Genomic DNA, 18949 nt, shown 5'->3' with positions numbered 1-18949 from the left:
GTCCTCGCCTATCGTGACCTCCTCTGCCTCTGTCTCTTCCACGGCCTTTTGTCCGGTCGTTGGAAAAGGCAGAGGTATATAAACCTCCAAATTTCTCCAGGTGAAAAACATCTGATCCTTTCACAGCTTTCCTGACCTCTTCTAAGGTACAGGGTCTAAAGATATATAAGTTTTGTGTCCCTTCCTCTAGGGAAGGATACAGTTGTGTTGCTGGAACAGCAGCGGCTGATACTGGGGCAGACGGAGCTGCTGAAGCAGCCAGGGGAGAGGTGGCTGCAGGAGCTTGCTCTCCCTGCACCGCTGCAGAATTCCGTGTGCTTGGAATTACTTTATTTTCTTCCTTCTCTATAATTAAGTTTTTAGATTCATTTAACCATAATTTAGCACACCTCAGCTCATTCTCCTTTTTAGATTTTTTTTTTTTTCCCATTTTCTTTCTACACTACTCTCCAAAATTCCCACAATTGTTTGCCATTGATCAATTTTTAGCTTTCCATCTATTTTGTATTTCTTTCTCCATTTTTTCATGTGTACAGTGCTACCAGGAAACCTGGACAGCATGTACTTTTCATCTCCATCGGCGCCCTTACCGAGTGATGAATTACAAGAATGTTTATTTCCCATATTTAAAACACTTGCAATTTCAGCTTAAAAATATTATTTATTTGAATTTATTTAAATTTGGTCCAGGTTCGTTGACTCCTAGGGAGTCCTATGAACTGGAGCTCTTTTCAGTGGGCCAGCAATTAAAATACCTTGTTGTGGTATTCCCCGCTTCGACTCTTTCGAGTGGGAGAATCTTGCCTATTGCATCCACAAGAGGTTTGCTGCTTAAATCCACTGTTTTATATGAGGTAAAACACAGAGCGGTATTTAAACCTCCAATCACTCTCACACACACAAAGCAGCAGTAGCAAACCAGCAATATAAGCACAGTAATGACTCTATGATTTAGCGCAACATTATCTGTTTTTGCCTTGTCAGATAACTCAGCACCAGTGATATTTTACCCATCAAAAAATCAAAACCACACAGCAATGACAAGCTTCCTATCCGCCTGAGGACTTACCCTTATGGGGTCTCCTCGAACAGAGTTTTAGCAGAGCGACATCATACAAGGATTCTCAGACCTCAGAGTTTTAGCAGAGCGACATCATACAAGGATTCTCAAACCACAGAGTTTTAGCAGAGCGACATCATACAAGGATTCTCAAACCACAGAGTTTTAGCAGAGCGACATCATACAAGGATTCTCAAACCACAGAGTTTTAGCAGAGCGACATCATACAAGGGAACTCAAACCACTAAAATAGCCATTTTAAAATTCACCTACGTTTCTGTAGTTTTCGGGTTGTCCAGTCGGATCTCGTCATTCCGCCGTTGGCAGACAAAGTCGGACATGTGTCGCTGGCCCAGCGAAGAATTCTACTTCCTGGGTCTTTCTTTCCAGGTCCAATTGACTCTGGCCATGCATGGATTCAGCGCGCCTTCCTCTGCCTGACAGCGGTCGGTATGAGAGATCCCGGGTTTCGGCACCAAAATGATAGGTATTTTCCTAGAACCTACATAAAAGAACCACAGACAACGTATATGAATTTATGACTAAACTTCTGCAAGCAAAAGGAGAAGACTCTGTCAACTGCTTCTCAGAGCTGTTCACAGAGCGTTCTGCTTCTCTTTGGATACAGCTTGTCTTTTATTCTCAAACTTCAAAGAGGGAGGATAGGCAAGATAGACAGCAGAGGAAAAACAGCAAAGGTCGTAAAACATTTTACCTAAACAAAGCAAAGGTCGTAAACCAATTTAACATCTGGCCCCTGATCTGAGCCCGGTTCAAATCTCGGTCAAACTGTTTCACATGAAGATAACAGGCAGCTGTGACTTCCAGGTCAGTTCACACATACAGTTTAAACAAGAGAACACTTTAACCTGAAAGTAACAACAAAATGATAATACCAAAAAATCTCTATCAAATACCTTCAACATCTAGTGGAATTACAGCAAGAGCGAGTTCCAGATATGTGTGGTTTAGACCTCGCTACGTCTTGTCAAGTGACTCTGATTAGATTGGGATCCGTAAAAACTGAAGACCTATTTGGGAAGTCATATTAGAACATCATCATTTCTCTTTTGTTTTTTGTTAAAGCCAATGGCTTTCTAGCAAGCCTGAGGAAGACTTGGGTAGCACCTCACACCGGGGCTTTTCTTCATCCCGCTGATAGACTTAGCATTTTAGATGGTAAGGATTCTGGCAGGACTGCGGAAGCCTGAGGTATCGCCTTGCACCAGGGTTTTCTTCATCTTTGCGTTTTCCTCTCAACTCCCCCATGTTTCAGGATGTAATAGTGGTGCTTCCCTACATAGTGCTCTCCAGTATAGTAAGTCATTCTATCCTGTTCCTCTACTAATCCACTCTCCCAGTTTTTAATCTTTCAGGTTTTAGCTGCTCGTCGCTGGATCCTTTCGTCGTTGTCCATGTGGTTCCTGCCTTCTGGATCCTTTGTTTTTCACTCTGCTTGTAAGTTTTTGCATTCCACTTTCACATGATACTGCCTGCCTCCTGCTGGTGGCAGATCTCTGATTCTCTGTTCATTCCAGGTTGGATCTCATCAGCCTGTAAACCTCCACCTTCAACACCCCAGCCAGATGGAGGAAGATAAGAGAACCCAGTTGAAAAAAAATGTAAGGACATGTACTTTTACACAACAAAAAATGTTCAACATGCAGAAGTTTGAGGTCAATGTTCAAATCTATTTCCTATTTTATGCTGTACTTTCTCCTCACTGACACTTTTGTTTTGTTCTGTGTTTTTTTTATTGAGTCCTTTCATAACAGCAGAGCTTTGATGAGCTTTGTGCTGATGGAAGGAGGATCAGGAATAGAGCAGAGGACCTGCTGATCTACTGGTTCTAGTAGATTCTATAAGTGGTGAGGACATGATTATGACTTGATCAGAACGTCTGATTCAGTGATCTGTTATTTCGACAGAAATGAAGGAATGTCTGTCTGATCATCTGTTGATTCTCCAGCATTAATGAGACGAGAAAACAGCACTGGACCAATCAGGAGAGAGAAGACACAGAGGACTGAGGAGACAGAAAATCCTGCTGGGAATCCTGAGATGAAGTTTCCTGATGGAACAGGGGGACACCTGAGGACACAGAACAAAGAGACAGAGACCATGTGAAGTAGGTCCTTCAACAACAAACCAAGCTTTGCCATAAAATCTTATGCTGAAATTTCACCTGTTCATCAGTCAGACATTGAATATTAAACAACTTTAGAAACATTGTAGAGAACCCAGCATTGGTTTCTGATCCCAGATTCAGATTCTGCAGATCAATAATGTCTCTGATCATCCCAGGTTGGATCTCATCAGCCTGTAAACCTCCACCTTCAACAACACCAGTCAGATGGAGGAAGATAAGAGAACCCAGTTGAAAAAAATGTAAGAAAACCTATTTTTACCTGGCTAACAATTTTAAATATGGATGAAATTGCGGTCAAATGTCAAAACTCTTCTTTCTTCTGTCCATGTTCTCTTTTTTAACCCTGTTATCTTTTCTCTTTATTTTATTTCTCAATCAACTCATGTCACATGACTTGAGTTGACCAACAATTAAAACAGAAGACCTGCTCCACCTGTTGATCTACTGGTTGTGACAGATTGTGGAAAAGGTGAGGACATGATGATGACTTGATCAGAAAGTCTCTTTCAATCATTTGTTATTTAGACAGAGATTAAGGAATGTGTGTCTGATCATGTGTTGATTCTCCAGCATCACTGAGACCAGACAACAGCACTGGACCAATCAGGAGAGAGAAGACACAGAGGACTGAGGAGACAGAAAAAATATCCTGCTGGAAATCCCGAGATGGAGTTTCCTGTTGCATCAGGGGGACACTTGACGACACAGAACAAAGAGACAGAGACCATGTGAAGTAGGTCCTTCAATAACAAACCAAGCATGAGTTGACCAACAATTAAAGCAGGTCACTTCGTCTATCTGCTGATCTACTGGTTGTAACGGGTTATGGTGAAGGTTGAGGAGATAATAACTTGATCAGAAACTGGCCTAAAACTGTAAACGTGCAGCAAACAGGAAAACGAGCTGCAAACAGGTGAAACGGCCCAGAAAAAGCTAAACTTAAAGATCTTTTTACATTTTTCGTTTCATTTCATTGAAACCACAAAAAAATTTTCCACCATAACTTCCAATTGTTCAATATTTTTTCTTATCAAACTTTGAGTAGTGTGCAAGAATTACCCAAACATGCTTTGACTTTATTGATCCCAAAGGGAAATTAATTGTAGTTGTAGCTCATTAATTCAGATTCTTCAAGGAGTTATTGCAGATGGCTGATTGCTGTTGGCAGGAAAGATCTTTTGTAGCAGTCTGTATCACAGCAAATCTGAAGAAGCTTCTGACTGACGATCTGTTTTCCCCATACAGACTCATGAAGAGGATGATCAGAGTTGTCCATAGCTTTCTTGACTCTTATAAAGAATCCTTCTTGGCATCATCATCTCCAGAGGTTCCACAGTCGTCTCCAGAGCGGAACCAGAACAAATCCAGCCTTCTTTATCAGATTGTTGAGCCTTTTGAGGTTCCTGGCTCTGATGCTGCTGCACCAACAGATGATTACAATAGATGTCATTACAATAGAGTATTGTGGCTCAGTGCAAAAACACACATTTTGTTGGTTTCTGAAGAGTAAAAACTGAACAAATGTATACACTTAAAGATTAAGTTTATATTTAACAGACATCAATGCTAAAGAAAAGTCTCACAACAGTGTGAAAATCATGGTGTTTATTTACAAGACAAGAAGCTGGAGGAAGAGATTAAAAAATGTAACATTTCACAGTGTCAGGTTATTTCTATGTATTATGATGTAATGATACATGTATTTTTGAGCTTATTGTATTCTGTTTTATACTTGTGTGTAGCTTGATTTGAAAGCATGAGGAAGATATTTTAAAAAATTTATTATATTTTGCAGTGTCATAGGTTATTTCTATGTATTATGATGTAATGATACATGTATTTTTGGGCTTATTGTATTCTGTTTTTTACTTGTATGTAACTTTCACTTGATTTGTCAATTACTGTTTCTGTGATTTTGAAATTTTGATTTTAGCAAAAATAATTAATTGTTTCCCTTCCAGACCAAAAAGCACACGTCCATATTTGTACCAAACACCCCCCTGGATCTGCATAAAATGGTTCGTTCCTGCTTAGTGCACTTGATGGTGACGTTTTCAGCAGCAGTCAGCAGAAAATAAGAACAACTGTGGCAGCTGCTACCCTGGAGGAGCTGTGCAGCTGGATCGGTTGTCATTCTGGGAGTAGACTTTGTTTTGTTTTGTTGTTTTTGTTTTAAGTGTTTGTTGGTAAAAGTTAAAGTGACGGAGGTGTAATTTGGAGTTAATTTTACATTAAATTAAACAAGGAAGAGAGATGGATGAATGTGAAGAATTCATTCTTCACATTCAACAGTATGAATATTGTTGTATTCATACTGAATACAACCGTATGAATACCTGTTGTTAACTAAACTGTGAGTATCCCAGTTAGAATGATCATAAGCTTGGACAATACAGCCCAAGATATCTCTGATCATTTCTTCTTTCATAGTTTCCTTAGGATGCTTGGTGCTTTTTTTCCCTCTTCGCCTTCCTACAGTTTTTATATCCATCCAAGTCTGGAAGCTGAGGTGGCCATGGAAAGATAGATTTTTTTCTTGATGAAGGGGGTTGCCTCATGAAGGACCCAGTGACTATCCTTTTTCGGTTTAACTGCACCAGTAAACAAGATTTTTAGTTTAATCTCCTGGCATTTCAAGATGGCACATTCCAACAAGATTCCCATTGGCTGGGGAAGGGAAACAGGCCCACATCATCATATCCTCCAAACCAAATTGTGTTTTTTTTCCTTAATATTCAAACTTTGTTTTTTATTTACATTAAACCCAGTATGAGTGCTTGTTGTTGATGGGTGTAGTTTTAATTAAACTCTAAATTGACTCTAGCAGACTTTAAATCTAAATAAAAAATGCTCCAGTAACACTGCTTGGAAGAAGACCTGCAAGTCAAAAAAAAATCAACCGGTGAATGAAGGCCTCATAGGGCAAGACAAACTACCATGCAAACAAATACCATGACCAAATAATTATATTTGATTTACTGTGGCGTTTCCTGATGCAACGAACATTGTTTTTTGGCTCTAATTGCCTTTATTCCACACTAAATAGATAGATAGAGGGGTGGAAACATGTGGCAGGGGTCAACGGGCCGGGACTCGAACCCGTGACGGCCGCGTTGAGGAGCGGGGCCCGGATTCGTATTATTTTGAAAGTACATTCCGGAAGTACAACACTGAGGAATACAACTTGACATATATCTAATCGGTTCCTCGCAACAAGGTCGAGCCGGAGTAGTGCGATACTTGACACTTATCGGTGGCGATGAGCTTCGCCTCATGTCAGAAACGTGGTTCGGCTGCCGACGTGCCGTGAGTTTCTGGCGGTTTCCTCGTATCTGTGCCATATCTAAATGTTGTCGCGGAGTCAACCAGACGTCTCACTTTTACAGAGTTAGTTTGGGCGTTGTTAGGAGCTCAGCTAGCTGCGGCGGAGGAGGCTAGCTGAGTTCGGTTACCTGCTAAGGATGAGCTCCGCACCGAATCACCGTAACGCCACAGAGACGGCAGGGCTGCCGAGAAAACACATCTCCGCTGTCTCCGTCGCCGGACACGTCCAGCAGGTCTTCAGCCATGTGAAAGTAGAAAACCTGGTGGCGGGACTGAGCGGTGGAGTGGTGTCCACTCTGGTGCTTCACCCGCTGGACCTGGTGAAGATCAGGTTTGCAGGTACAGCGTGAGGGATCGGCTTTTCTGGGTGTATTTTTGAACACCTTCACTAAGATCTGAACGTCTCTTCCAATGCAGTAAGTGATGGACTGGAGTTGAGGCCCAAGTACAGCGGTATTCTTCACTGTATGAAGAGTGTGTGGCATCAGGAGGGAGTGAGGGGTCTGTACCAAGGGGTGACCCCCAACATCTGGGGCGCAGGCTTGTCCTGGGGTTTCTACTTCTTCTTGTATGTATAAAAAAATTAAAAAAAACCTGCATCAGGACGATTTCACCAGCAGCAGTGACATTCAGAAATCTGTTGATGTAAGTTTTCCCTCTTCCTTTGCAGCTACAATGCAATCAAAGGCTACACTAAGGAAGGCCGTCAGGCTGAACTGAGCCCAGCAGAGCACCTGGTTTCGGCGGCTGAAGCAGGTTAGACCGCCGGCCTCTCAGCTGGATAACTCTGCTCAGAGCTGGATGCAGCTGACACGGTTCATATGGAAGTGACTGCACACCTGTTTTGTTTATTATATTTACTAAGGGGGTCAAACAGGTTTGTTTGTTTGTTTTCCTGGATAAATTTAGCCCAGGTAATAAAATTGAAGCTGCCACACAATATTTCTGTTTAAACAGAGGTATCCAGGGAAGATAACGACGATCATTATGTTACTGCAGTAACATGTAATGCCAAGAAACTGAATGCAAATTCACTTACATCTGCGAGACGAAAACTCGCAACAAAATGCTGGATTTATTCCAGATATCTTATTACTTCATCTTATTTATTTATTTTTTGCAAGACGATTCAAGTTGATCACTATAAACAGAATAAGTGATCAACAGAATACCCTTGAGAGTAAGGTACTGATCCACCAAATATGTGATAAAGTGACATTAGCATCTAATTTTGAGATTAATATTTTTTGAAACCAGCGGCACTAAAGCTGTATCTTAAAGTGTGGGTGTATTTTTCACATTCTTACAATCAGTTCACGCAACCATTAGAACTACAACCTATGAATTAAGTTGCTTTTTTTTGTTGCACAAATTCCTTTTTAAAATCTACATTTTTCTTCTACTCCTGTTTAAAAAAGGTGTCGTGCTAAAGTCTGAGATATTGGCTGTAAATTTATGGTGAATATTTGATTTTTTTTTATTTTTTTTTTTACTCGGCATGAAGTGCTGAGAGCCTGAATCTGGAGAAAAATGTTTATATGGCAAACGAGTAGAAACCTATTAAAATACTAAATGCTAACACATTCTGCACCACCTACTCATCCAATGTGTCATGTTTTTTCCTCCTGAAGGCTGTTGAAAACTTTCTTTTTTTGACAAAACTAACCTACTGAGTTGCAGCCAGACCTGGCAGAACATTAAAGGAGTGTGTTTTTAGAGCGGTGTGTGTGTGTGTGTGTGTGTGTGTGTGTGTGTGTGTGTGTGTGTGTGTGTGTGTATGTGTGTGTGTGTGTGAACTTGAAAGGCTCCAGCACACCTTTAGAGTCTTGTTTCCTGCTTCTTCTTCTCAGGCATCCTCACTCTCACCATAACCAACCCGATCTGGGTCACCAAGACCCGACTGGTTCTGCAGTACAGTGCCGACCCCACCAGTAAGCAGTACAGTGGGATGGTGGACGCCCTGGTTAAGATCTACCGCCACGAGGGCCTGCCAGGACTTTACAAAGTGAGACATTTTTTTGTGGTCTTCCATGCGTGACATATTAAGTGTGTCTGATGATTATAGATGCTAGATTTTGTGCCATGAAAGAAACGAGTAAAAAGCCCAACAGGAAAGTCATAATTGCAAGTTTTATAGTTGTAATTATGAGGTTTAAAGGCATAATTATGAGTCTTGGCGTCATCACTTGAGGGCGTGTCATTATTTTTGGAGTAAAAGCCATAATTTCAAGTTTCAGTCATAATTATTAGATCCAGTCAAAATTATGAGTCATAATTTCAACTTTCAAAGCCATAGTTTTGATTTTAGTCATAATTATGAGTGCAGAACTTAAAAGTTCTGAGTTTTAATGTCATAATTTTGAGGATACAAGTCATAATTTTGACTTTAAAAGTAATAATTATGAGATCCAGTCCATAATCTCAACTTTCCAAATCATAATTTTTGCTTTAGTCATAATTGAGATGCAAAGTCATAAATTTGATTTCGTCCAATGTCTCAGAATCATGACTTTAAATTAGAAAGTCAAAGTTATGACTTTGTTTTTGTCTAAAAAAAAATATGATGCCTTTATATCAAATAATAATCCTGCCTCTAAAACTCTGAATTATAACTTTCTGTTGAGCTTTTATTCTTTTCTTTCATGACCTGAATGAGCTTCCATACTTCCCTTCCGTCACTTCAGTAGGAAATGGTCATCCTCCACTAGGGGGCGTCATTACTCTTCATCATGCATACTTCCAGCTGGAGTGAAGTCCGGTTGTGTTCTGCAGGGCTACGTTCCGGGTCTGTTCGGTACGTCTCACGGGGCTCTGCAGTTCATGGCCTACGAAGAGCTCAAGAGAGACTACAACAAATACAAGAAGGTGCCTTCAGATGCAAAGTTGGTGAGTTTCAAACTTGGGGGGTTACACTGAAGAAAGTCATCACTTCCTTCTTCCTGCTCACCCTCCTCTCTGTCGTTCTCTTGTGAGCAGAACGCTCTGGAGTACATCACAATGGCAGCACTGTCCAAAATATTCGCCGTCGCCACGACGTACCCGTATCAGGTGGTGAGAGCTCGGCTCCAAGACCAGCACAACAGATACGGAGGGGTCGTAGATGTCATCGGACGGACGTGGAGGTACGGATGCTGATCTGCCAGGATCGGTCGGTTGGACCCGGCTTCCTTTTCACGTTCGTTATTCTCTGCGCAGAAATGAAGGAGCTTCGGGCTTCTACAAAGGCATCGTCCCAAATTTGATCCGCGTCACGCCGGCCTGCTGCATCACTTTTGTGGTTTATGAGAACGTGTCCCGCTTCCTTCTGGGGACGAAATGAGAGAGACGGAGAGGACCCAGCATGGACAGCCACACGGGGCGTCAAGCTCCGGCTGAAACGTTGGGAGACGAAGAGGGGAGCGCGTTTCCCCAGAGGCCTTCATTAAGTACATGGTGCGTAGAAGAGAAAAAAGTCGAAGCAGCCAAACTACTAGCTCATTTTCGGTCAAACATATGGAGGCAGATTGGGGCCACTGATGTAAAAGAATTCTGACTTTAATCTCAGAACTTTGGGTTTTTCTCTTAGAATTTTGGAATTTTTTTTTCTCATGGAATTTAGATTTTTTTTAATATATTTTTTTCTCAGAATTCTGACTTTTGAACTTATAAGATTAAAATCAGAATTCTAAAGAAAAATTCAGATTTTTTAGAGAAATGTCGAATCCTGAGATTTAATCCTGAATTCTGAGGGGGGGGAAAAAAATAAAAAATTTCAGTGGCCTTAATCCTCTTCTGTAAAAACATGACAGGAATACGTGTCCGATTTATGCGCACAGTTATTTCATGGGGATGAGTTGTTTCAGTTTGTCCCTTTGGAAATGATATGTGATTTGGTAACTACTTTTTCAAACAAGAGGGGCATATTGTAACGATGTGCGGTGAACTCAGCATTCTACCACAGAGGAAGTTTTATTTACGTTTTCTGGCAACAGAAATATGAAAAACAGTTGATATTTAATGCTTGATCATCAGCATCAAAATCTCAGGTCTCCAGTTTTATCTTTATTTTTAATTATCCACGTGTGAACTGCAGCATTGATGATGCTTCTTCCATAGTCATTTTTTCCTCAATACACAAACTAAGTGTATTGTTTTATGGTATTTTGTTATGAAATGTGAAGTGCTTTATTAGTGTGTGAACACAATAAATGTTTTATTTTTGACCTATTTTATTGCAGGGTGTGGTCTTTGGCTCCAACGCGTTATTCCACACTTTTCCAGGCTGCCAGTTTCCCGACTTTCCAACCTCTATGAAGACAGTTAAATGTTAAATGCACTGAATCAGGCATTACATTTGAAACCTGTAAGAATAAATGATTTTTCTGCAGCTTTTTGACCACTATTCAAGAATGACACAAGCTTGGTTTTTCAGCCTGAGGTTCTAAGTTTATAATATACAACGTGTATAAATGTCACAGTAAAATTTACACTGCCTTTCAAGATAAGATTTGAAGATTTAATGAAGAAGGAAAAAAAACCTGGGCGCCAAGGAGCCTGGGGAAAACAAAAAAACTGAAATCCAGGGATCACTGACCAGCAGGTAAACACAAAGAAGAGAATAAGAGAAGGAACCAACAAGGAGTGACTGAGTATGAGATGGATGTTTACTGCAGGAAGTTGATTACTGAACAAGAAACAGGTGGCTGATTAGAAATGGGTTGCAGGTGTGAGGGAAGAGAGGGAAAATGACACAAGATACACAAACTGGTACCAAAAAAATGAATCTAACACTAGCAAATAACTAGACATGAGGAACATAATTAAACTAAAATAACTAAGAAAGGGAAAAAGCAAAGAAAAGCAGAAACATGGTTGATCTAACCAAAGACTAGAAACTAAGGAACAATTAAATAAGAAACCCAAAAATGACTCAACCAACCCAAGAGCGTGACACCGATTTGGTAAAGTTTCAAAGGAGTGACCCATATCCTGTTTTCGCTGAGAATACACACAATAAAGTCCAACAATAATGGAAAACATTCAACATTTAGGACGTTATCTGTAGTTTTTATGACTCAAAATGAGGCGCCCTCTCCTACAGAAACTTCCTTATCTTAATAACATTTTGCTTATGCTTCTGTAGGTAAAATGGTTTTAAAAAAAATTGGACGCTAAAGAACTGATGGACAAACAGATGGGTGTGTTAAATAATGGATGAACTGACAGATGAATGATGTTGATTAATGCATGAATCGAAAGATGCGACACTGGATGAAATAATGGAGAAATGGAAGAATGGAAGGATGAATGGACACAAGTCAGACAACGGGACATTTTCTGTAAAATATTAATATCTTCCCAAGCTCATAGTTTTATGGTCCACATTCCTCCAAACCTGGAAATCCAATGTCTTTTCCACTTCCTACAAGTGATGAAGTCAAGTCTTTAGAAAAAGGTGATTTTATTGACAGAAAGGATTCTCACACACACACACACACGAAATACAGTACATTTGAGGCACATTGAATGGTTACTGTAATCAATTGCCAGGCAACCAGCAGACAAAAAAATAAACCACAGTACAAAGTTTACTTCCAGGAGGCGGAGCAACAGAATTTTCTGTATGTGTAATTAAAAAAAAAAAAAGAAAAACATTCAAGGTACCATCAGTGGCTCTGTCACGCCTCAACCGGCCGTACCTGATTATTTCTGGCGTGTCAGGCGATTTGCTCCTACACTACAAAGACGGTCCTCCCTTTCATATCACTCTGTCTTCTCATTTAGGCAGTTCCTCTATGATAATCCTGGACACAGAATTCCACCCCGTGGAAGCGTCTCCCCGGGGATAATCGGCGCAGGTCCCCACCCACACCGCCACGTCCACCAACCCTGCCTTGACGCCCTCGCACAGCCCCTCGACTGCGAAAGGAAAACAAGAGCAGAGGTCAGAGGCCAGGAGTTTTTTCTTTTTTTTTTTTTTAACAAAAACACACAACTTCAATCGTTTCGCATCTTAAATCCTGAATTAGTTTTCTGACACGCGGTGGCCCTGGTGAAGTTAAGAAGCAGCCTGCCTGGCAGCAGCTGAGCACACGGAGGATTACCTGGGGCGTACTTCTTGGCGAGCCTCAGTCAGATCAAAAGCTAAACGATGCCTCTGTTATTTTCTGTTGCCGTGTAACACAGGCATTGGTTTTAGACCGAGCAAAAACACTGATGCAAAGATACGGTTGGTCTGTTTGACTAAGCAACGGGGAAGAGGAATTGTCATGGCTGATAAAATATGTAGTCTCTGTCTGAACAACAAGTAAAGACGAGGCCGGCACGTCGAAGCTTCTGAATGCGCTCCACGACGTGCCGGTGTGATCCGTCGGATTTGTTTCAGAAACATTTTGCATTGCTCTCGCTCAAATGATCCGGATTAAACATTAAACCAAACCTCAGTTTGTTTACTCTTGAGACCGACGGTAAATCATCTTTAAATACCACGATTTTAAAAGATGAGCAAAAATAATGATTAAATAAAGCTTTTTTTTTTCTTTTTTTTTTAATAAGGCAAACCTACTCAAATACAAAATGAGGTGGTAACACTTTATTTGAAGATGTGTGCATAATACTGACATGGGATTGTCGTAAGCATGAAGGAGCCTTCATGAATGTTTAGTCCTGTTGTCATGAAGTGTCACTTGGTAAATGATGACACTTTTAATGCAAGTTTTAATAGACTTTTGCATTAAAAGTGTATTTATTTGCCACATAACGCAAAATTGACACGTTTAGTGGACTTTTAATGCAACTTTTAGTGCAATTTTGCATTAAAAGTGGAATAATTTACCCAAAGACACTTCATGAAGACTCATGCTACCCGTGTTTTATCATGTTTACCACAGTGTCCTGTCAGTCTTATACACACCCCTTCAAATAAAGTGTTACCAGTGAGGCCCAGTCCACGATTCAATATTTTAGTCCTCTTTTTTTATTTTATTTTTTCGGATCTTTTAGAGCTCACTACAGTTTCTCCCTTACCTGAGGATGTTCTGTGGATGTTGATAGTGGAGTTGAGCTCTGGACTCCCCTGGTCCAAGTAGATGATTGACTCCACCGGCAGGGGTCCCGTGCACTCGGCTCCGTTGAAGGTGAAGTACCACCGCTGGCAGCAGGCGTTCTTGCACTTGAGCCGCAGGGAACCGCTGAAGAGGACTCTGAGAGCGCTGTCCGAGCGCAGCTTGGTGAACGTGCAGTCCTTAGACACGGCAACACACAGATTCTGAGTGAATTTGTTTTACAGAACTTATGCAGAAAAAAGTATATATATAAATAGATATCCCTTAAATTATATCATGTTTTCTCACTCCAACCATCCGCAAACCTTAATGTGTCGTACTGGGACATTATGTGACGGACCAACACAAGGTGGAGCAAAATTGTGTAAGTGAAAGTAATGGGAAAGAAAAACACTAGTTCCTAAAATAATCATTGGTCGCAGCCCTACTATTTCAGATTAAACAAAAAAAAAATCAACATTCAATTTCTAGATGCTCATGAGGGATGGTGGCGGCAGAAATACACTTTTCTTCAACAGGGACAGAGGAGCTGGTTAGAGTTGATGGGAAGACGGATGGATACAGGACGATCCCGTAAAAAACCCCGACTGCATTCGACTTGGAGACGGCAGCGGAGAGGTCAACTTCCAACAGAACGACTGACCTCAACAGGCAGCAGGAGCAACGCTGGAAGGACTCGGATCAAAGCATGTCAACGTGCTGGAATTTCCCAAAGTTCACACATAAACCTACATTTCCTGCGTACAGATTCAGAAATTGACATCAACACACAATCTCAATCCAACCTGACTGAGATGGAGTTAGTTTTTTTTGTTTTTTTTTACAAGAAAGAATGGGATTTTCCAGATTGCAGGAAAACCGGTGAAGACAAATCTCTCCCCCCCAAAAAAAGCCTGGAGCTGCAGTTACGCCGCAACGTGGCTCTGCTTTGTGTTCATGTTTCTCATAAAACACCAGTAAGCTACATTAAAGCCTGCGGTTACTTAAGGTGAAACCATGAGTCCTTTCCGTGTGAATTCGTAACACAGATACTGCTCAGGCGGTAGTACTCACCGCCACTTTACCCAGGTCAATCCCATAATTCAGTGCGTTCCAGGCGCACTGCTTGTAGTTGGGCCTCCAGGGTTCCTCAAAGATCTCACTCACGCATTCCCCTTTTTCACCTTTGAGCCCGTCACGGCCCGGGATACCTGGGGTGCCTGGAATGCCGTTGGCTCCGGGGTTACCATCTCTTCCAGAGGTTCCTGCTGGGCCTTGCATGCAGCTGCCATACTGGAGAGAAAAAAAAAAAAAACAGGAAGGGTCATGAATGCCAAGAAGGATAGCCGAATCTCGGGTAAATGAAGTTCCTGATTTGGTCTCCCGTTTACTGCTGCCTTCGCGCGAGTTAAATCCATGTTTAGCAAACATGCACATAAATGAGGCAAGATTATACCTCATTTACAAGTCACGTAAACAAAATCCGATGCCAGTCGGGGTGCGGTGAAAAAAAAACACAGATGTATTTCCAAACCAAGCAGAAGGCTCTAGAACCGACAGACATCAAGCCACCAAGCTAATGAATGATATATTGTGTGTATATCAGGAGCTGCGGGCTTGGAGGTTGTCTAAATTAGTAGGTGTGTGAACGCACGTTGCGGCGTGTGATTCATTGTCCTGCTCAGTTTTTGTCTGCTATCTTTGGGCAGATGCTGCAACTCACCCAAGCTGACTCAGACTCATTCAAAGTCAGCAGAGAGCTTGCCAAAAAAGCTACCGCACACAAACACCGACACAATGGAGGAGCCAAACTAGCGAGACGGGACACGTTCCTCGAATAGAAATTTTATACCAAGTGATCGCAGCAGAAAGGTTTGGAAAATTGGTGTTTTTTGGGGGAGGGGGGGTGATGGGGGAGGCAGCAGATGGGTTTTAATTTAGGTTATTTGTGGGTGCTCTCTCTCAGGCAGGATAAAATGACACGTAGGAAGTTCATCCTTGACCTTAGGCAATCATAGTTGACTGAAGCAGCTGGGTTTGCTGCCCTTTTTACTCAGCATGCAGCTGTGGAACAGCAATGGAGCCAAAAGACATTAAGTTGGGGGGATGGGGAAGCGGTAAATCAAAAAGTAGGGGTGGAGAACAAAGAGCTTTTAATTCGGTTTCAACATCTTGTCCTGACTTGGGTCCCAGAGGTAAATTCTCAACAACAACAAAAATGTGTCTCAGATTTCCTAATCTAAAACAAAAACATCTAAAAATAGGACGAAATGCAGAATTCCTATAAGTCTGTTCCTGCCATTAAGCTGCAAAAGGGTTTAGCTCCCGAGAGATACGAGACTTTACGTCATCTCCAGAGGAAAGACTGGGAAGCGATGAAATTAGAAGGTTCTCGTTGGCACTGCATGTGCCAAAATAACACTGGAGTCCTTTCAGGAAAAATGGGACGAGATACTTCCAGGAGTCGTGGGGTTATTGGTGACGGCGTCTGGGAGTGATTCAAGGAGACCTGCGTATTCACAGGGTGGAAACGTCTGCAGAGTTTATTAGAGGTTGCATTTCTGGAGGGCTTTCAAAAGCAGACAAATGAATGGAAACTCTGTCCGCCCTGCAATACAGCTGACTTTTATATTAGCTGCCTGTATGCTCCTTCTACAGTGGCAGCCTGCCAGCCTATTTACACTATGGCCATATTGTACATAAGATGGACTCTGTTCCTGTACCTGGGCGCATGCCAGGTGCATTAGTTTGGAAACCGTAGAGGTACTGACTGCATTTCATGCATTAGTCCACACCAAAGCACAGACAAAAGCTTTTCAGGAACATGCAGGATTTGGTTTGAGAGATTTCTGATTCAACAGGTCTCAGGCGTAAAAAAGTTGGATTTAAAGATTACCATGCTGCTCTGACAAGGAGATCTTCCCTCGTCCGAGGAGTGTCTAGTGCAGTTGGGTTTTTCTGCATCGTTTCCTGTGCACTAGATACAGACGGTCACAAAATACGGACTTTGTTATACTACGAAAAAATAATTGTGAGCGAATCTTAAATATTAGTCGTAGAAACGTAAACATTTGTAAAGGTGATGTTCAGTATTGGTTAAACTGTAACATTTTTGATTTCGGTGCCTAAACATTTCGATTGGTAATTTATCGTCTGCGGTGTCTGACAAATAACGGTGGAACTGGTGTCTTTGGATTATGAATTAATATATCAAATTATTAAAATAAGGAAGTGGCATAAGAAAAGGGGTCAAAATTTGAACTTGTATTCAATTTTTTACCAACAACGCTAAAGTTAATGCTAATGCTAATGGTAAAACAAAGGTCAGGTCAAACTACTTCATTTTGGAAGTGTTTTGCTTGCAAGCTTTTTCTTAACTAATAGGCTCAGTGCATGGGTTAGGGTTAGCAAGCATCTTAATCTTGAGGTAGTCTTTGCCAATGATTGGAACATCCTAGCTGCGGTAGTCCACAAAGGGGTTTACATTTATTTAATACTTCCTTTCCATTGATTTTTCCATTGTAAAAGTGAACTGTACTGAACCCTTTCTTGGCCCCCTTCAGTTGCAGATCCCTAAGGCAATGGTAGAGTTCAGTTAAGACAGACTGTGTATTCTCTTAGACTTATTTGCCCATTTTGAAAAGCTATCACTCATTCTGGACCCATCCCTAAAAATATTACGAGAATCACATATTGAGTCTAAAATTAGAGTCAGAACATTTTGAAATCACACACAATAAATTCTCTGGGAGCTATAAAACGCGACATACCAGCTTGATTTTGGTACACAGGACTTAAAGGCGTGAACTTATGAACTGTTAAGACATTTTCTCAAAGTTAGCTTTATGTTTCACGTCTAATTTGAGAACATACCTAGTTAAAAATTATGAAATTTGGCTATGTCTTTTAAATTTAGTTGCCTTTTTTACTGCCCCCCTTTCCACAAGCCCCTAGAAGAATTTCTGGATCCACCCCTGCACAAAAAAAAAAAAGAAAACGCTGAAAATCCGTCAAAAAAGTATGCATATAGGTCTCTAACAGTTTGTTAGAGGCATAAATTACAGTAACTGCTTCAAGGTTCAGTATGTACACTTCTGGGAGCAGTGGGACCGGGGGGCCACTGGTTCTAGGAAACCTAGCTAAAATAAACACAAGTTTTATTTATGAAACCCCAAATTCAAGGGGTAAATGTGTAATTTCTGCATCAACATTGCAGTAAATCTACACAATATCCTTTGGATTGCAGATGACGATCATTAAAATTAACCAACTGGAGAACTGTTAACCATGAACAAAAACAGCTCATACCTATAAAAAGTTATTTTCAACCGGAAAAAATGGGAACACAAATAACAAAGCCAGACAGTATGAGCCAGACCCCAACTTCCTGTTTTTTCTTTTCTTTTTGTTTGAAGAGCCTACTCAGTCTATTGGAGAGCTGCCAACCTTGGAGTAACGGAGAACCAGCTGACTATGGAAGCACACAAACAGACACGAGCTGCAGATGGAGGAGGATCATTTTTAAAGTGCCTCGTGTTCCAACAAGTTAATTAACCAATAAAATAATGAATTCTCCCGTGTTAATCAACTCCACGATATAAAGACACCTAAAACAGCACAATAATAAAAAGGCAAGAGTGAGACTAATGAATATGCAAAAACAAATCAATGAAAGTTACATGAGACGCATTAATAATACAAGGGGCGCCGACACGAAGGGCACGGACTGCGACAATCACATTTTAATGAGTCATCCAATCAAGAGAGTCTACTTTGAAAAGTTGAGTCTTTAAGGTGATTTTTTTTTTTTACACGGTCTTACCTTGTCAACGTCGGGTTCCTTTCGATATCCTCTATTTTTCACCTTTTCCACCCCGTAAAGAGGCAAAGCCAGGCAGAGGAGAACGAGCAGGCGGCTCGCCAGAGGAGACATCCTGCCGGTGGTGGTGACAGCCGAGTGAGTGTGCGGCTGGGTGAGGGAGCGATGCGAGGCGACAGTCCGTCTAAGCAGGAGGCCGGAGGAGGGCAGGCCGACAGGGGAAGGAGCCAGTCACCGCGCAGAGACGGAGCTAAAGAAAACATTCTTGGGTGATGTGGAAGGGGGCACAGTGAGGCCACTCTGTCAACATCTTGAGTCAGTGTAAAAAAATTATTTAAAAAAATACATTAAAAATCCGATCGTAACAGTAAAGTATAAGCAAAAAAGATAAAAACGTGGTTTTCGATTCTTATTCTTAGAAATAATAGTCTGATGAGTTCAAATCTTAAGTAGGATGTTTATATCTGCTTTCCATATCTTAACTTTTTCTATTCTTTGCACACACACAAAAATAATAATAATAATAATAATCAGGTGACTTCTAAGATAAATTTGTTGCACAGACTTTTATTTAG

At 41.2% G+C, this 18949-nt stretch overlaps 2 protein-coding genes and 1 long non-coding RNA gene across 6 annotated transcripts; 2 read left to right on the top strand and 1 right to left on the bottom strand.

Moving 5' to 3' along the window:
• The first annotated feature begins 2004 nt into the window (after positions 1-2004).
• Positions 2005-4200, top strand: LOC145555301 (uncharacterized). The gene is made up of 5 exons (XR_014091428.1): positions 2005-2518; positions 2599-2928; positions 3030-3188; positions 3365-3678; positions 3780-4200. It is a non-coding gene; the product is annotated as an uncharacterized LOC145555301 (long non-coding RNA).
• A 2162-nt stretch (positions 4201-6362) lies between these two features.
• On the top strand, positions 6363-12425 carry LOC103478218 (solute carrier family 25 member 32). 3 transcript variants are annotated; one of them, XR_014091427.1, is made up of 8 exons: positions 6363-6872; positions 6951-7101; positions 7204-7289; positions 8384-8538; positions 9306-9419; positions 9510-9655; positions 9729-9965; positions 10751-10899. XR_014091427.1 is itself a non-coding variant. In XM_008431862.3 (7 exons), the coding sequence occupies exons 1-7, from the start codon at positions 6671-6673 to the stop codon at positions 9850-9852; spliced, it is 978 nt and encodes a 325-aa protein (XP_008430084.1). In that variant the 5' UTR covers positions 6364-6670; the 3' UTR covers positions 9853-10739. The 3 variants fall into 3 exon arrangements, 1 of the variants encoding a protein (XP_008430084.1); XR_014091426.1 differs by lacking the exon at positions 10751-10899 and adding an exon at positions 12297-12425 and having other exon boundaries at positions 6364-6872; XM_008431862.3 differs by lacking the exon at positions 10751-10899 and having other exon boundaries at positions 6364-6872; positions 9729-10739.
• Positions 11957-18636, bottom strand: LOC103478219 (collagen triple helix repeat-containing protein 1). 2 transcript variants are annotated; one of them, XM_008431863.3, is made up of 5 exons: positions 18378-18636; positions 16452-16532; positions 14630-14848; positions 13539-13755; positions 11957-12431 (listed from the first exon to the last, which is right to left on the bottom strand). In XM_008431863.3, the coding sequence occupies exons 1-5, from the start codon at positions 18486-18488 to the stop codon at positions 12289-12291; spliced, it is 771 nt and encodes a 256-aa protein (XP_008430085.1). In that variant the 5' UTR covers positions 18489-18636; the 3' UTR covers positions 11957-12288. The 2 variants fall into 2 exon arrangements, with proteins under 2 accessions (XP_008430085.1, XP_008430086.1); XM_008431864.3 differs by lacking the exon at positions 16452-16532.
• Between the last annotated feature and the right edge of the window lie 313 nt (positions 18637-18949).

The sequence above is a fragment of the Poecilia reticulata genome, chromosome 16 (assembly GCF_904066995.2).
Source record: "Poecilia reticulata chromosome 16, P_reticulata-male-v2, whole genome shotgun sequence".
Classification (NCBI taxonomy): Eukaryota; Metazoa; Chordata; class Actinopteri; order Cyprinodontiformes; family Poeciliidae; genus Poecilia; species Poecilia reticulata.
This window is presented reverse-complemented; position numbering and strand designations above follow the sequence as displayed.

Excerpts from the sequence above, each read along its gene's own strand:
- LOC103478218 (XM_008431862.3), top strand. The coding sequence starts at position 6,671 with ATGAGCTCCGCACCGAATCACCGTAACGCCACAGAGACGGCAGGGCTG. Across the intron at positions 7,290-8,383 it reads GGTTTCGGCGGCTGAAGCAG|GCATCCTCACTCTCACCATA; the intron begins GTTAGACCGCCG and ends TCTTCTTCTCAG. Across the intron at positions 9,420-9,509 it reads TGCCTTCAGATGCAAAGTTG|AACGCTCTGGAGTACATCAC; the intron begins GTGAGTTTCAAA and ends TCTTGTGAGCAG.
- LOC103478219 (XM_008431863.3), bottom strand. The coding sequence starts at position 18,488 with ATGTCTCCTCTGGCGAGCCGCCTGCTCGTTCTCCTCTGCCTGGCTTTG. Across the intron at positions 14,849-16,451 it reads CTCCTTGTCAGAGCAGCATG|TATGGCAGCTGCATGCAAGG; the intron begins GTAATCTTTAAA and ends TTTTCTCTCCAG. Across the intron at positions 13,756-14,629 it reads TTGACCTGGGTAAAGTGGCG|GACTGCACGTTCACCAAGCT; the intron begins GTGAGTACTACC and ends GCCGTGTCTAAG.